At 43.2% G+C, this 17,905-nt stretch overlaps 1 protein-coding gene across 1 annotated transcript; it reads left to right on the top strand.

The window, feature by feature from the left end:
- The first annotated feature begins 4,632 nt into the window (after positions 1-4,632).
- On the top strand, positions 4,633-14,831 carry LOC104274236 (b(0,+)-type amino acid transporter 1-like). Its single transcript, XM_009869804.1, has 6 exons — positions 4,633-5,376; positions 6,962-7,095; positions 10,483-10,612; positions 12,983-13,107; positions 13,554-13,641; positions 14,598-14,831. Exons 1-6 carry the CDS (start codon positions 4,633-4,635, stop codon positions 14,829-14,831), a joined length of 1,455 nt encoding a protein of 484 aa, XP_009868106.1.
- The last annotated feature ends 3,074 nt before the right edge of the window (positions 14,832-17,905 follow it).

Here is a 17,905-nt window from a genome sequence, read left to right as displayed (position 1 = left end):
TCTGCAGCCTGTCTGCAGACCCAGACAGGAAACACTAACTCAGCTTACGGTAAATTCTTGTTTTTTAGATTCCCTCTTAATCCCCTGGGCTCAGATCGGCTCTTGTAACATGACAAGGAAAGGCAGTTACTGTTCAAACTTAAACTAGTTCCGTTTTAGCCATTCTTCTCGTTGTGAAGCCTAGGGCTATCATGCATCCTCAGAAATGCCTTTTTTTCCCCCTTCATCCTACTCCCAGTAGCCCAAGCTGGGTTTTTTACTGGCTGCACCTCATGCTGGCAATTTTACAACCCCACCCAGAGTTTTTTTGCTGCAAGGCACAGCAGAGGCCCTGGTCTCTTGGGGCCAACTGAGCACTGCTGGCCCCTGGGTGCACAGGGGCTGACAGTACCATGGATGGAGCTGGTGGGTCCAGATCATCTCCAGTGGGGTGGAGGCCCAAAGCTGCGCTGTTTCAGGGCTCAGCAAGAGCCAGGATGCACTGGGAAGGTAGAGGCTCCGCATCAAACACTACAGGGCACCCCCTCCCCAGGCAGATATCTTGTTGGGGTTTAACCCCAGCTGACAACTAAGCCCCACGCAGCCACTTGCTCACTCCCCCCTGGTGGAATGGAGGGGAGAATCAGAAAAGTGAGAAAGTGCATGGGTTGAGATAAAGATGGTTTAATAGATAAAGCTAAAGCTGCACACACAAGCAAAGCAAAACGAGGAATTCATCCACCACTACCCGTGTCAGGCAGGTGTTCAGCCATCTCCAGAAAAGCAGGGCTCCGTCACATGTAACGCTTCCTTGCGAAGACAAAGGTCATCACTCCAAATGTCCCCTCTTTCCTCCTTCTTCCCCCAGCTTTATGTGCTGACACCATGTGGTACAGACTATCTCCCTGGTCACTTCGGGTCAGTTGTCCCAGCTGTGTCCCCTCCCAGCTCCTTGTGCACCCCCACCTCCTTGCTGGTGGGTGAAAAGCGTGAAAAGCAGAAAAGATCTTGACTCTGTGTAAGCCCTGCTCAGCCATAAGGAGAACATCTCTGCATTTTCAATGCTGCTTTCAGCACAAATCCAAAACACAGCCCCGTGTTTGTATGAAGAAAATCAACTAATTCCCAGCTCAAACCAGCACATCCTCTAAATGACTCTTCTTTCCTTTCCCTGTTTTCATACAGGGCACCTGGGGTTTGTTTTCTCTCTGCCTCAATTTTTCCTCTGGGCTCAAGACCTATTTCAAAGCTTCGATTTCCCACCTGTTATTTTCTCCCTTTTTTTAAGCAGGCATCTACTTGCATTCCAAGTGGAGGTGAAGCCTGCATTTTGGAGGTGAGGGCACTCAAGTTGGATTTGTGGGTTTCCATGTTCTCAAGTAGAGAAGGCCATCAAACACACATCTTATGTCCTGGATGATTTCTGTAACCTTTAGTCTCTCCTACAACTTGGCGGGGGCTTTTTTTTTTAGTTTTCTTGTTTGCTTGGGGTTTGTTTGGTTTTAAAGAAAATCTTGATCTTGCACAGTTTTGTAAGTATAATATCGATACCTATCTCTAAAGAAAGTTATGAGCAATAGCTTTGGCCACTCCATTCTCAGACTATAGATTATTTTTAATTGCCATTCTGAGATTTGTAACCCTTTCCCAAGCGTGAGACAAGGAAGCCAAGTCTACAACTCTTTTCCAAATACCACTCCTGAGACATAAAATTAAATATTGCAAAATATGTGCCCACATATTTTGTCTTGTTCTTACAACTGACATTGGCCTTTACCTTAAATTAGCTTTCTCTAGTCCTTGTAGCTATTGCCAAGATAAAAACAGCCCTAAGGACATTAAGGAGAATTTTCATTCATCACTAAAATATAATCTGTTTTTGTTACCTTAATACTGAAGAGCTAATACTTGTTGTAGGGTTTCTTTTTAATCAGTAATGCAAAATATCAAACCCAAACGTACACGGTTTCACTGGACAAAGCTGTTTTATTGTTTAGCGACCAGTAGATGGCAACCACCCATTGCAGTGTCAAAGGGAAATGAAAAGGGAGAGTTGTTTAGGTGGTGGATTTATTACATAAGAGCTTGAGCAACAAAGCTCTTCTACTCCACATAAGAAGAAAGAGGTACTTTTAATTTTTCTCCTCCTTATACAGATCTTTTGCAGGGGAGTAGTGAGGTGCCCTTTTGCATAGCCAGTTTTGACAAATTAGAGTTGCGATAATTTGACTAAAATACGTTATGGCTGCTCCTTACTGCTAATACCAGTCAAAAAAGGAACAAGTTAATGAAAAAAAAATCCAAAGCAATCAGACTGTCTTAGCTTCCACAGGAATAGCTTCAAATTCTTATCCTGATAATTAGATTCATTATTACTTTAGGTAGAAGCAGTTAGAACTGAGTAGCAATGATCCTGCAATTGGAAACAGATCTCACTTTAGGAACTGACTGAGGCTACTCATGTACCAGGTAATTAATCTTGGTTGTCTGAGTGGCGTTACAGAATTTTTTTTTATGTGATCAAGTTTGAAGAAATTCTGATTGTTTCTACAACATTAGATTAAAAGTTCTTTATGTCTAGGAGCAAAAACTGTAAAGGCTGGGAAAGATCCTTTCAGGCCATCCAAGAACCTTGCAATTAGACTTTAGAAAAGAAGCTCCTTCAGTAACACAGGAGAGCAGTTATGGAAATGTATCTGTAACCTTACTGCAAGGATACCTTCCTTCCTGTAGTCCTATTAAGTTTTCCTATAGCATTGATTTAACCATATTTTGTGAAAAAAAGATCAGTTAAGATTGGTGTATATAATACATGCATGGATGCACATAGAAGGAGAGTATCTATAGTATAGAAAACCCCAGACCTTTAGACCTCTGAAGGATCCCAGCATCACCTAATGAGCAATTTTTAAAAGAATACGCTACAAATAGCTAAACCAGCTAACAAGAAGAGCGCTGTCACTTAGTAGAAGTAAACCAAAATACTCTGCATTACTGGGATGCCTCCCTTCAAGTACTCAAGCACTTTGCAAACCATTAACCTGAAATGCATTAACTTGCACCCTTGCGGTACAAGGTGCACAGGTTTATTCTCAGAACTCACATCTTTGCTAGTAAGACTTAAAAAACCCCCATATGATATGGATAAAACACCCTTTAGCTTTTGTTAAAGCTACAGCTTGATCAGTAGTGGATTTTTATAAGTGACTTCTAAATTAGGAGAAATCCATCTGGGATCCATTTTTTAGTGAATACTAGTGAGTAGGTATTAGGAATAGCTTCCAAACCCCCTCCCTCCAACTTCTCTCATTATTTCTTTCGTCTAATAGTAAGATTTATGCTGCAGATAAATCCTACTCTTTAGTGAGATGTAAGACTCCAACTCAGTGCTAAAATTTACGCAATTTTATTTGCTTTAGCATGAGAAACCATGTGTTTTTGTTGCTTTAGCATGAGAAACTATGTGGCTACGTTACTTTTCTTATGGACCCATGAGTTTTGCCAACACCCCAAGAGTTATCTTGGACTCTTCCTGCAGAAAACTGCAAAGCTAGTGAGGTGATTTTATTTTGTTTTTGTTTTTTTTTTTTAGAAAAATCAAAGAAAAAGAAATCTATTTAGAAGGGATTTTTAGACAAACACAAAAACTACTTCTCTGTTTATATTCATACTTTTTTAAGCTCAAAAGTTTGAGGAGGACAGATGTTTTTAAAGGTTCCAAGACTGTTGTTTCCACGAAGGACTGAGGAAGGTCTCAATCCCGTTTTCTGGTACATATCATGACAGAAGTCTGGAAGAGAACACCAAGGACAGTAACTCCTTCTTTACAGTTACAACCAGTAAAATTTACTTTAAGTTCAAATAAATCTGCACAGAAATTTCCTTCTGCTGCGTATTGGGTACACACATCACAGATTACAAAATGCACCCTCATACAATGTAACAATATTTAGATTTATAGCAGAACCCTTACCAAAGTCTAAAATTTTGTGTGTTAGATATCTAAGTAGGGGTCAGCAGCATTTCCAAAAGCTTGTGCTGCCTTTCTCTTGGGTCAACACTGAAATGTGTATATGATGAGCAGTGACACAGTTCTCTGGAAATCGTGATCTGATAAAAATGTGCACGTACGTTGGCAAAAAGCGCCCATAAAAATGTAACTACAGACTCTTACTACTTTGCTTATCTAATCCTTATTTCAGATGCCATTAGAAGCATAATTCAAAGGAGAGGTAGCCGGGCACACAACTGAGTGAGGTGCTGAGTGATTCTGAGGTTGTGCTGAATGCTATTCACTACCATTGCTCTCGGCGAGATTCAAAGATAATCAGCCTTGGCAGGATCTGAACCAGGATAAATCCTCAAGATAAGATGGGTAATGAAGGCATGTGAAACGTGGAAGGTAAGCTTGTATTTCTTGACAGCGTTCAGCATGTCTTTTGTAATTATTAACTTAAACCTTAAATCGTGAGGTAGTCCTTATTCAAATCATAGAATCATAGAATGCGTTGGGCTGGAAGGCACCTTTAAAGGTCATCTAGTCCAACCCCCCTGCAGTGAGCAGGGACATCTTTAACTAGACCAGGTTGGTCAGAGTGCCTCAGTCTTATCCCTTATTATCTCCTAACAACATCATCTCCTAACATTCCCACCATGAGGAAAAGGAAGACAACTGATTCGTCTCATTCATCTACAGGTCGGAGTGAAGGGGAGGAGAAATTACAACTGAAGCAAGAGGTCGGCCTGATTAGTGGAGTGTCATTAATTGCAGGAACCATGATAGGCTCGGGGATCTTCATGTCTCCTGAGTGGGTGCTGCATCATATGGGGAGCCCTGGCAGCAGCCTGCTTATCTGGGCAGCGTGTGGTGTCCTGGCCATGTTTGGAGCCTTGTCGTATGCTGAGCTTGGAACCATAATTAAAGAGTCTGGAGGAGAATATATTTACATCCTGAGGACTTTTGGTTCTTTTCCTGCTTTCCTTTTCGCTTACACTTCTGTTATCCTGGTGCGACCAGCTAGTTTGGCAGCTGTCTGCCTGAGCTTTGCCGAATACGCCGTTGCGCCGTTCTACCCGGGATGCTCTTCTCCGCAGATTCTTGTCAAATGTACAGCTGCCGCCTGCATGCTGCTTTTAACTATCATCAACTGTCTCAACGTGAGGCTGGCGACGTCTGTTATGAACATTTTCACGGCCGCCAAACTCTTGGCTTTGTTGGTGATCGTGGTGGGCGGGTTGGTGCTGCTTGCCAAGGGACAGACTCAGAGTTTTCAGAATGCTTTTCAAGACACGACTGCAGGTATCGGGGCAGTTGGAGTGGCCTTTTACCAGGGACTCTGGTCCTATGATGGATGGAACAACCTGAACTATGTAACTGAGGAACTGAAGAAGCCTGAGGTGAGCGAGTGAGCTGGGGTTTACTTAATCCTGATGCTAATACATTTGATTCTATCTATGATTGCATTAAGAGGGGTAATCAAGGGATTAGAGCATCGAGGAAAGACTGCTGAGCTTTCCTCATGGTTTGTTCTGTTTTCTGAGGCGAGACAGCTTTGGGTGTATCTAGAAAGGCTAGAAATGCACCCCTAAGCAAAATAACAGCCTAGCTACAAGAAAGCACTGATATACCCCATTGACTGGAAGAAAGCTATTAGGCAGCACCTGGATGCTTTGGGGATGAACTTTTGTCTTAGTGTTTAGAGGACTTCACTGTAGTCACCTAGATTTACGCAGAGAAGCACCTACTGCTACAATCCATAGAGGTTTCTTAACACCACGTGTTCTCTGAAAGACTTGATCCATAATGGATGCATCGAAAACCCATTTATCACTCCTCATTGCATGGAGGGGGAAATCTAGAGCAAGCTAAGCCTCACTGGAAAGGGAAACTAACTTTCTGAATGACTCTTGTCTTTAAATGTCTGCTTTTAAAGCATTGTTCTGTCCATGCTATCTCTAGGCATTGAAGTACTTCACTTGCATCTCACGTCAGCCCTCTCTGTGCCATATTACTTCTTTTCACAGATCAGACACTACAGCAGTGAACAATTCTTCTTCAGAAAAAGCCGTGTGAGTGCACAGTGTATAGTGTGTGCTTTCTACCAGTGCAGTACACCAGATTTTACTGATTAAGTGGCAATACACAGTTAAATATTAACCCAAATGGCAGCAAAGTTCCTAGAGTCAGGTAGGACTCTTTCCCAAAGGACCATGAGCACTAATATTCAGATCTTTGCAGAGGAGAGGCAATAATGTAAAGGATTGCTGTATCTTGTGCTATAGTGGGAATAGGGAAGGTAAAAATTGATATTTCAGGTCTTTAGATGTGTGTAATTGGTCTATGACCACCCTATCAATTGCTTGTTTCCAGTGCTTTCAGCTGTGTAAGGTAGTGTTTGTTGATCTTATTGAGCCTTAAAATGATCTGTGGTTTTCCAAGATAGCATCCTGTGCCTAGGAAAAAAAAAAATAATTAATTTATTCCTAGAACAAATTTCCTTTGTGCTGCCTTGCTTTAATTTAGCGTGAAGAGGACTCAAATGCAGTGCAACGCACAGTGATACTTCATCCGTGTCCGTGGGATGTTCATGGATAGATGCAGCACACCAGGAGATATAACACACTAGTAACAAATAAATCAATATTAAAGTAATCAAGAAGTATGCAACAGACACCTTGGGCAGCTATGAACCCAAATATTCATGGATAAGATTTATTTGTTTGTGGAATTTTTGGGTTTTTGTTTTTATTTCTAAATACTAACTTTTGAAACGTACACTGTTACTGTTTCCCTGATATCTTTGGGAGGCTGATGTAGAAACTGCCACGTGAATCTGGTCTAAGTCTTGTTTTGTGGAAAAGCTTAGTGAGTGAAAGAGTTTGAGTGAGAGATGCAGCTAGTGGAAAAGACAAAACAAAGAAAAAAAAAAGCCCAGTGAAGGCATAAATGTGCTGCACCTGACACTTGCCATCCCTTTTGCAGGTGACCCTTCCCAGAGCCGTGATGATTGCCATTCCTTTGGTTACGTGCCTGTATTTGCTGGTAAACGTGAGCTACTTGGCAGCCATGACTCCATCTGAACTGCTGGCGTCAGGAGCTGTGGCTGTCACTTGGGGGTGAGCTCGGGTCCCGAGCTTCAGGAGATTTATCAAATCATAGAATCATAGACTCATAGAATCATAGACTCATAGAATCATAGAATGCATTGGGTTGGAAGGGACCTTTAAAGGTCATCTAGTGCAACCCCCCTGCAGAGAGCAGGGACATCTTTCACTAGATCAGGTTGCTCAGAGCCCCATCAGCCCTCACCTTGAATGTCCCCAGGGCTGGAGCCTCCACCACCTCTCTGGGCAACCTGTGCCAGTGTTTCACCGTCCTCATTGTACAGAACTTCTTCCTAACATCTAATGTAAACCTACCCTGCTCTAGTTTAAAACCCTTGCCCCTCGTCATGTCACCACACGTCCTTGTAAACTGTCTCTTCCCAGCTTTCGTGTGGGTGCTACTCCCGGTGGGGATGGCTGCACTGCATTGGTCAGGCCAGGAAGACTTGCCAGGCCGTGCTACAGGGCAGCATGCTGCCAGTCCCCAGCCTGTCACCTTCAGAGCAGTGTGTAGCCTTCCCCCACCAAAGGCCAAGACTCAGCAGCCCTGTCTGGCCAACGGTGTCCAAGGTCCACCTGGGCTGCCCACCGCTTACTCTCCATTCCTGCTCGTTCCCACTGGAAGCCTGTGGCTCCCCCCCAAGTTTGTGTTTTTCCCCATGGAAAGGGGATGTAAAGAGGGGGTGAAGTGCACACCAGGAGCATCTCCTCACAGACAGGCTGCAGCGAGGGTGCGTAGGCAGACCTAGAGACTGAGAGGTGCCCCACATTTTAGATATTTCCAGAAAAATGGAGAGGACAATGTGCTGCCCCACTAGTGCAGAGGCAGTGGCTTGGGAATGAAATAGGAGCCAGCTGGGTGCATCCTGTCTGCTTGGCACCTGGAAATTAGACCAGACCAGAGCCTTTTGGTTCAGTTTCTCCATCTATGGAGAAATGGATAGTTATGCTGATTCTACAACACCTTTGAGAAGGACAGGTGTTACACTCAGGTTAGGTAGCCTTTGGTAATAGTTTCTTTAAGTTGGCTTGTACTTTCCCAGAGTTGCACAGAGACTATTTGTACCTTCCATCAGCCTGAAGTGTCTGGTGATATTAAACAGGCTCTGTGTGAGACAAGGATTTTAGGAAGGAAGGGACTGTCATGAGAGATGTAGGCACCACTGACTTCTAAACAATCTTCCATTGGAACATCCAGCCTTAGTCTAAATATTTCCAAAGACACAGAATCCATGATAGCCCTAAATGAGGCATCTGGCAGAAACGATGACACAGTATATCCAGAGATTATATTGCTGCTCATCCTCTTCCTAAAATATCAGCAGCGGCTTTGCTTCTGTGTGCATTTCACAGGATCTCCAGTTTGAAGATCTGACTGAGCTCTTGCTAGACATTCTCTCTAACAGGCCTTTCATGTCATTATAAATAGGAGCTTTTAAAGGCCTGGTGCTTTGTTTGAACAGGTTACAAAGCCTCGCTAAGCTGCAGTGTCATGAACTTTCTCTGCACTTCCTTTCCCATCATTCCTGATTAACAAGTAATTTGTGAGCTTCCCCCGTTTTAACACATCTCCTTTCCCTGCTCGATTAACCTTCTCACCCCGAAAGAGGGCAATTCAGGAAGAAACATTGAACTTGCAGCCAGAAAGCTGGGCACTCAAAAGCCTGGAGGACAGGTGGATAGCCACAAGCTGTGGCTCACAGGCAAGAGGTGCAGCTACCCAGGTCATTAAGAAAGGATGGGAGGAGTATAAAGAAGCCAGAGGAAGACATATCACATTTAAATGCCTTTATTCCCCACATAAGAAGAAAAATGCCAGTGAGAAACGTTGTTCAGTGAGAGGAAGTACAGCTGCAAGAGGAGCTCGTGAAACTTTCCCCAGTTTTTCTTTGATGCAGTGATCTAACAGCAAGTGCAGAACCCAAGTTTGTTTGCAAGAAGTTACCTGCAGTAGCCCCTGCAGTCCAAGAGCAAGGCACCAATCTCATAGATGTAAAATATACATTTTCTAAATATTTTCTTATTAATTATATACTGTATATGGTTCTTCCTTGAGATCTTTTGGTTATGGAGTTGCATGATCATAGGAAATACCCAGATTTCATGCTTTTGAAAAAGGGAAAAAAATTAGTTCTAGTTACTGCAAGTAGGTTAATTACCTAAAGCCTGAAGGACCATAAATCCAGTTATTAAGCTTCTAAACTACATTTTTGAAATTATTGTGGTAGAAGATCTCCTGACACCACTGGAAAGCTCGGCTCTTGATTTTTGAGCATTTGAGATAGATGACAGTAAAAAAAAGTACATATGGCTTAAAGACATGCAATTCAGATGAAAATATGAAGTGTTCTCAAAAATTGTGAATTTTTGGTTTTTGCCAATTAGACGAACAATCTGTTTGTGCATGTGTGTGTACATGTATGCAATAATTACCCTGAAGACCTGCATTTATTAATAATATCGTCCATGCTACTTCATTCCAAAGGACAAATTTCACTTTTAGGTGAGAAGATTACTGTGTCTTCCAAATATTTACCTCGAACATGCTGCTACTTCTGTTATGGAGAAAGCAAACCATAAATGTCTGAAAATGTTGTAGAACCAAACTTCTCAAATTCAAACAATTGCTTTGGCTTAAGCCTGGTTCACAGAGTAGTAGAAATACAGGCATATGGGATTAAAGGGTTAAATTCTTATTTTTATTGGGAAAGAGGTTATAATGCAGGATTTTTCTTCACATCTGGGGAGAACAGTTTCTCTGCAATTTCCAAGGTAATATGGTTGGCTGTAATAACAGTATGTCCAGGATTTGTGCCACAGCATCTGTACACAAAAAAAAAGAGTTTTGCCTGTTGTGACAGCTTTGCACACCATTGTGATATAGACGGATGTAGATGTATATACATCAGGCAGGAAGAAAATCCGCATTTTCTAGACAAGACAAAGTTAGGACAAGAGGCTCCCGTTGCACCAGGGGAGGTTTAGACTGGATATTAGGAAAAATTTCTTTACTGAAAGAGTGATGAGGCATTGGAACAGGCTGCCCAGGAAAGTGATGGGAGTCACCATCCCTGAAAGTGATGGAGTCACCATCCCTGGAGGTGTTCAAAAAACATGTGGACGTGGCACTTCAGGACATGGTTTAGTGGTCATGGTAGATTGTTGGACTTCATGATCTTAAAGGTCTTTTCCAAACTTAATCATTCTATGATTCTATGATTCTACTAGTGACTAAAAATTATGGGAACTGGATGAATGTTTTAAATCATCAGAAAGTCTTTGCAAAAAAAAAAAAAAATCAGTGAGAATAATGAAGGAAAGAAACATGTTTGCTTCCATGATGAGTATTTGCTATATCCTCGAGCTGGATGTTATGCTGTGAACTCTTTCCTACCTCAGGGACAAAGTCCTGGGCAGCTGGGCATGGCTCATCTCCCTGTCCGTGGCTCTGTCTACGTTTGGTTCATCCAACGGCACATTTTTTAGTGGAGGCCGCATGTGCTACATTGCTGCAAGGGAAGGCCATATGGTAAGGACAAAAAAAAAAAGTGGTCTGGATGGCTTTGATCAACTTTACCTTCTTATGACACTAAAGCAGAGAGGAAAACACCGTGTATGGTCAACTGGTAAAGTGATAGCTCTTCAGTGTTGGTTTCTTGCTCAAAGACTTTCTACCTTACCTTTTTCAAATGCAACGTATACGTTGTCTTCTGACTTTCTTCTTCAACGCCTAATTCCAGAAAGATACACAATTACATCTGGCCACCCCTGCTTGCACTGGGAAGGTAGCCCAGTGCTAGCAAGCTGCAGTTGAATGCAATACTGACCACACAAGCTGGTGGTTTCAGGGATATTCCAGCCTCCCTGTGGGGTCGTCCCATTCAGGTATAGCATAGGATACCTCTGCTCTTCAAGCTTCATAGCAATTACAACGCGACACCGAACCTCACACCTCCTCTAGCTAGGGTTTTGACTTGATTTTTGTTATGTGGCTCCAAACGTGGTAGCTGAGCAGAAGTCAGGCTGCTGCAGCTCCATGCCTCCTGTCCAACCAGTAAGTTCAGCATGTATTCCCAACAGGCCCACACAAACACATATACAATGTATGTATACACACATACATCCTGCAGAAAAGGACTTGGTGCTGGTGAATGAAAAGCTGAATATGAGCCAATAACGCATGCTCACAGCCCAGAAGGCTGGTAGTAACCCAGGCTGCATCAAAAGCAGCGTGGCTAGCAGGTCAAGAGAGGGGATTCTGTCCCTCTGCTCTGCTCTGGTGAGACCTCACCTGCAGTGCTGTGTCCAGCTGTGGAGCCCTCAACCCTAGAATGGCACAGACTTGTTGGAACTGGTCCAGAGAAGGGCCACAAAAATGATCAGAGGGCTGGATCTATCTAGTGCTGGACTTCTTTACACTGAGGGTGGTGAAACACTGGCACCGGTTGCCCAGAGAGGTATTGGAGGCCTCATCCCTGGAGACATTCAAGGTCAGGCTGCATGGAGCTCTGAGCAACCTGGTCTAGTTAAAGATGTCCCTGCTCACGGCAGGGGGATTGGACTAGATGACCTCTAAAGGTCCCTTCCAGCCCAACACAATCTGTGATTCTATGATTCTACAATATATATACACACACATACATAGGCAGCCACACAGATCAACACAGAAACACACTCAGCACTCACACAAACACAAGCACCAACAGCTCATGTTTTTCCCCTCTCCAGTGGCTCAGGGGTCTGTTCGTGGGAAATATATGTCTTTGTACAATGTGGGCCCTTCCAGCAACTGGGCTCAGATGTTCAGTCTGCCCAGTAACTGCCCCTGGATCCCAGTCTCCCTGGTTGCTTGTACCTGGGTGTACAAGCCCCCAAAGCCACTGCCCAGCTCCAGCTGCTGGTATGAATCCACTCACTCACAGGCATCCCCCCTAACACCTAGCTACATTTCTTCTCCCTTTCAGTGCTTGGCCTGAGCTGCATTTGCCCTCCTCTGTTTTGAGCAGGCATGTTGTGCTCCTCCTGGACCTTTCTGCTTCTTTAGTCCCTCCTCCTCACACCACTTGGCATTGCTGCTCTCAGGTGCGAAGGACATCACTCTGCACCAGCTCCTCTGCTTGTACATAGGAGGGAACCTTTTATGTGCACGAGTGACCAGGCTGATGGAGAGTAGTGGGTTGGTGGTTACTGGTTTTGGTGGTTGGTGGTCCCACAACTTCTCTTACTGACAACAGTGCTGTATCATGGCGAGCTCTGTGCTAGGCAGTTCACAGATGGTCTGAATTTGATCTTACAGGGCTAAGAACTGAATGCTTATGCCATTACTCAGACACTCAGCTCTAGCAAAACTCCTCTCATGATATTTTGGTTGGAAATTAAACAAACAAAAAAAAAGGAAGCCTTTCTTCTTAAACTTTCCCAATGAACCAAGAAATAAAGAGGCTAATAATTCTCTCTGTGTCCTGGAACAAATCCTTCTTTGCTTTGTGGTTAGTCACCTGAATTTTTCAGGAGTACTTCTTGTCTCATTTTCCAGTCAGCCCAAGAGAAGTCAAGTCCCAGAGAGATGTGACAGAGAGCAGAAGGGTGGGACCACGCACGAGGTCCTGATGATAATCAGAAAAGCTCTAATTTGACTCAGCCTTAGTCTGTCACACATCTTGCCTCCCCAAACTGAGCATATTTGCTATAAAGCCAATGAGAGAGACACAATAAAAATACCCTGGAGGGAGGTTCCCATGTTTACACTCCTTGGAGCTAAACTGCTTTTATATTATGCTTATTTGATGATTAAGAGTGTCTCCAGCTGCAGGCAGAGCACCCACCAGCAGCTGAGGGGGATGAGTAAGGATGTCCAAGTCTGTGATATGACGGTGTTTTGTTTCGCTTTGGCTTTCAGCCAGACATTCTGTCCATGGCTCATGTGCGATGCCTCACGCCCTCCCCTGCCCTGCTGTTTACATCCGCTCTGTCTTTAGTAATGATAATATCAGGAAGCTTCACCAGTATTGTGAACTTTTTCAGGTATGTATCTGTAACATTTCCATTTGTATCCCCTGTGCTCCTGTTTTTTTGACATTGTTTTAGAAGTATTTTAATATTTTTTTGAGCCTGGGCTATTGCTTTCTAACCAATATTGTGGGGGGGAGAGGGGGAAGAAAGAAAAGAATGCGCTTAGGAAGCAGCATCTTTGCAACGCATTAATGCTTCTGTCACTATATACTTAACCGGATGTGATTCGTCTTCATATGGAAATGAATCTGTAATAGTCAGATCATTCTAAAGTTCTCACTGTTTGTTCTAGAAAGCAAATGAACAGGAGACCTACTAAATTTATATCAGTACTCTCCTTTTTAATTGGAGATGTGAACATCTGAGGTCAGGCAAGGCAGGCCATTCTTGGATGATCTCACCCCAAATGTAATGCTGTCTTTTTTTTTTTCTTCCCCCCCTCCCACTTTTTCTTCCAGTTTTGTAGCATGGCTTTTCTATGGCATGACTATTTCTGGTCTGCTGTATTTAAAAATCAAGAAACCAGAACTACCGAGATCTTACAAGGTGAAGTAATAACACTAAACCCTCAAACCCTTTTCCTATATTGCCCAAAAGACTAAGAGAGCACTATGAGGAAAAAGTGAGCGCCTGGGCCGTTTACTTACACATTTAGAGTGGATTTCCCTCCTATTTTAATTTCATATTTTGTCTCAGCAAAGTCAAGGAGGGGCAAGATAGTGTGAACATGCGGGGATAAGTCAAGGTTGAATTCTTTGTCTTGAGAAGCTAATAAGGCACTGCCCCTTCATTGTAGAAAATATATCTACCACATCCTCTTTTTTCCTAAGAGATTTAATAGGAAAATGGAGGATGATTCTGACCAGCAGTGCAGTCACCTATTTATGCTCTCAGAGCTTGGCCACACTCCTCAGGTGGTAGCTCAGGTGTAAGAACCTTGCAGAGGGCAAAAAGCTCAGCCAGAATGCCACAAGTCCTTTGAGAGAGCCAAGGGGCAGGTTTGTTCCCCACAAAACAAATAAGTGGAAGGAAATCAGGAGTTACCTGTTCTTCTCCATGGTGCCATGAATGAGTTGAGCTGCAGCACTTCTACAGTGACTGAGGGAAATGTTTTTACAGAAAAGACTCCAGGCACGTGGGGACTGATGAGACTGTGAGTGCAAGACAGTGAGTTTTGCCTGAGACAAGTGAATAAACATCCTGTTTTTTGTGGAATTCCGCCAGGAGACAGCTGACAGGTTGACATTGCCAGGCTGTGCAAAGCAATACTGAGGAAAAACATTTTCTTTGGTCCATATCAGTGCCTTTGTGTGGCAGTGGTGTAGCTCTTGCAGGAATGTTCAGCCCTGGAGTGGAAGGGGGCTGGAAAACAGGATGTCTGGATTAATTAGGATTTCTAGGTAATACTTCATGTTGCAGCAGAGTTTAATCTAAAAAGCCTTCTGCAGAAGTTTCAGGGTTGTCCAGACCCAGGATTAACATAAGTCTTTATGCTTTCACAGGTCCCGATTATCATCCCCATAATCGTGCTGGTGGCAGCTGTGTACCTGGTGTTAGCTCCCATCATTGATCAACCCACGATTGAGATCCTCTACATTATCCTGTTCATTTTCAGTGGCATCATTCTTTATTTCCCCCTGGTTCATTTCAAGTGCCACCCTCGCTTTTTACAAAGAGTCACTTTACATCTCCAGCTGTTCCTGGAAGTTGCTCCAACCACCAGGGATGAAAACTGAGAAAATGTCCTCCTTGGCTGCCTGCCCCTCACGGTCTATCCCAGCTCCTTGGTTTTCAAGGCTCAGAAGATACTTTTCTATAAATGACAATGAGTAGAATGAGAGTGTCACTAAAACGTCTAGCTGGGAGCCATGACTTCTCACTTTTCCTTTAAATTTTGGGGACATGTTTTTCTCATTTTCAGCTTGGCCTTGGCAGATTACATACAGATTCCAAAGGAATATGTGCTTTTGAATTTTCCATCCCAAGAAGAGCTGTTCTTCAAAGTCTTAGCTTTTATATTCCAAAGCAGCAGGCAACAAAAGACTGACAATGAAATACTACTCCTACAGCAGTGTGTGACCCTAAGCCATTCCTCATGATGCCTTTAATTATTTCCACCTAGTTCTGCCCGCTGGAACCACAGAGCTTCTCAAATAAATAAAGCACAGGCACACCATGGTCACAGCGATAAAACCTTCCCTACTCAGGTATTTGCTCCAAGAGCATGCTTTGCTCTTCCTCCTTCCAGTCCCAGGTGCACAGTTACAAAAGTTCTCTCTCTGTCTCAGAAATCATCCCTCATCTCTCATAAAAAAACCACTGACATGAGCCAAGAAGCACTTTAAAGCTCCACTGGTTTACTCAGCTGAGAATATGTTTGTCATCTGGGATCCATCCATTCATGGTGAGGACACAGGCAACATCACTCACGTACCGACAGCTACCTGATACCCATGGTTGCCCCAAAGACAAATAATTTATCTTGAGACAAAGTAAGCAAGAACTTAAAATCTGCAGCATATGTGCCAGCAAGACACACTCATTGTGAGTTAAAGAAACTGCATACTGGGCTACATTAGGAGAACTGTGGCCAGCAGATCAAGGAAATTCCCTGTCCCTTTCTGTATTGGAATTCTGCATTTAAATTTCTATATTGAAATTCTCTGTGCCATTCTGTACTGAGCCCTGCTATTCAAGAAGAAATTGTGAAGACAACGGAGCCAGGCTCTTCTTGGTAGTGGCAGCTAGGGACAACAGCCACATATTGTGGTTTGAGATACTCAGGCTGGACTTGAGGGAGATTTCTTCACTGTGAGGGCAGTGCAACCCTGAAGCAGTGTGCAGGAAGGAGTTGAGATCTCAGTTCTCGTATGTTTTCCACCACATCCATTTCCACCAATTTCCATGATTCTAAAGACACAACGCAAAAAAAGTTATAGGCTGTGCTCTCACCCACACCTGCCACACTGCAGTTGCTGTTAATTCCCTGTTACTCTGCGACTCAACCTGTTTCTCTTGTTCTAGGGAAAGAAGAGACATTATACGCTGTCTTCTTTCCATTTGTCCAGATGGTTCCAGGGTGGGACCTGTCCTGTCATAGGCTGTAAAGGTCTAAATGTTAGTCCTAAGATGTCGTTGTGTGTCAACGTGCTGAATGTTACTCAGGCCAACTTCCTGCCAGCATTCCTTCTGCAGAGCTGTACCTAACACTGTGGGGCCCAGGACAGGGTCACTTGATCCTCCAGGCCTCTTGCAGCCCATCTCAGAGCTTTGTATGGGTTACAATCTCATTCTGCAATGCCAGCCCTTCTGTTCCTCTGCGTGGTGATACCAGCAACTACTGAGATGCGACAACATTATTTTTTCCCAAATGTTAGGTATGGTAATGAAATTGGCCAGTTGCTGTTCATTTTCTAAACCTTTAGCTTAAACAGTGTTTAGGAGGATTTCCTCCCACTGCTTTTTACTGGAGTTGTCAACAAAAGTTTTCCCTTCTGAACCCTCTGACAAGGCAAAAATTCTTGGGAGGCCACATTGTCTTCCCTCCCTATATACCCTGATGGAGAGTGTGTACCTAAAGGACTAATTAGCTCAGAGGGTCTAGGTTACTTTCCCACCACTGCCCTATGCTCTTCATCTGCTCTCAGGCAAGGTTTTTAACGGAGCTGAATCTCAGCTACTTATCTGAAAATAAGGATAATATTATTTCTCTGATTATAATTTTTTTAAACAGTCTCTGTTTCATGCAAATATTCATGGAGCCTACCACATGGGACTGTGCTCTTTTGAAAATCTATGTCCCATATCCAAAAAGTGTGAAATTAAAGGCTTATTTAAAGTTAGACGTGCACAATATTCGTGCCTTTAGCCACCTATCCTTATGTACCCAAGTACACTTAAGGTTGGTATTGTCTGCATATAATTCTTGTGGAAGAGGAGTCATTGCCACTGTTTGATATTATGGATGCAGAATACTACAGATGATGAGAAGATAAAAAGATTAAGTGGCTTGCTCAAAGTCACACAGAAAATGTGGAAAATGTGACTGTTTCTCCAACAGTCCAGACAAGCATCTTGTCATGTAGCTCATCCTTTCTCTTTGTGCTCCTCTAACATATGAACAATAATAACGAATAGAAAAAGACTTAGCACTTTGGATAAGTAGCCTTTATATGTTATTCATTTGTGTATGCATATAGGGGAGCTGAAAAGCTGCAAGTATCATATTTTGCACCAAACTAATTTTCTGTAGATATTATTGTAGCAAGATATTCTTTTTATTTGTGTTGTCTACAGTTTGCAGGCACAGGTGTTTATAATGCCAAAACAAGATGCTGAAAGCTCAGAGAATGGCAAGATAATTACAATAAAATGGACATTAAAATGAAGTGATTTGATGTGGTTGTTTCTGATTTTCATCCAAGAAAAACAATTCCATAGAAATTTTACTGCATGAATATAAACAATTGGCATCAGACTCATCTCTCCTTGGATGGAAGGTTTAACTGCATGTGTGGGTGCTTATATGTGCGTGCACTCATTTTAAAAATGATTGCTTATCTATTTCAACCCCAGCATATGCAAATAAGAGCCTCTCTTCCCTTCATCAGACATTTGCAATGAAAACGTCAGGCAGAGGCAGCGTGTCCTTACTGCAGCTGCATTGGGTTTGCCTGGCTGGATTTCGGTAGTGGAGGGGCTGTAGGGGTGGCTTCTGCAAGAAGCTGCTGGAAGCTTCCCCTAGATCTGGTAGAGCCAATGTCAGCCAGCTCCTGAGACGGACCCACCGCTGGGCAAGGTTGAGCCTATC

The sequence above is a fragment of the Apaloderma vittatum genome, unplaced genomic scaffold (assembly GCF_000703405.1).
Source record: "Apaloderma vittatum isolate BGI_N311 unplaced genomic scaffold, ASM70340v1 scaffold10560, whole genome shotgun sequence".
Classification (NCBI taxonomy): domain Eukaryota; kingdom Metazoa; phylum Chordata; class Aves; order Trogoniformes; family Trogonidae; genus Apaloderma; species Apaloderma vittatum.
This window is presented reverse-complemented; position numbering and strand designations above follow the sequence as displayed.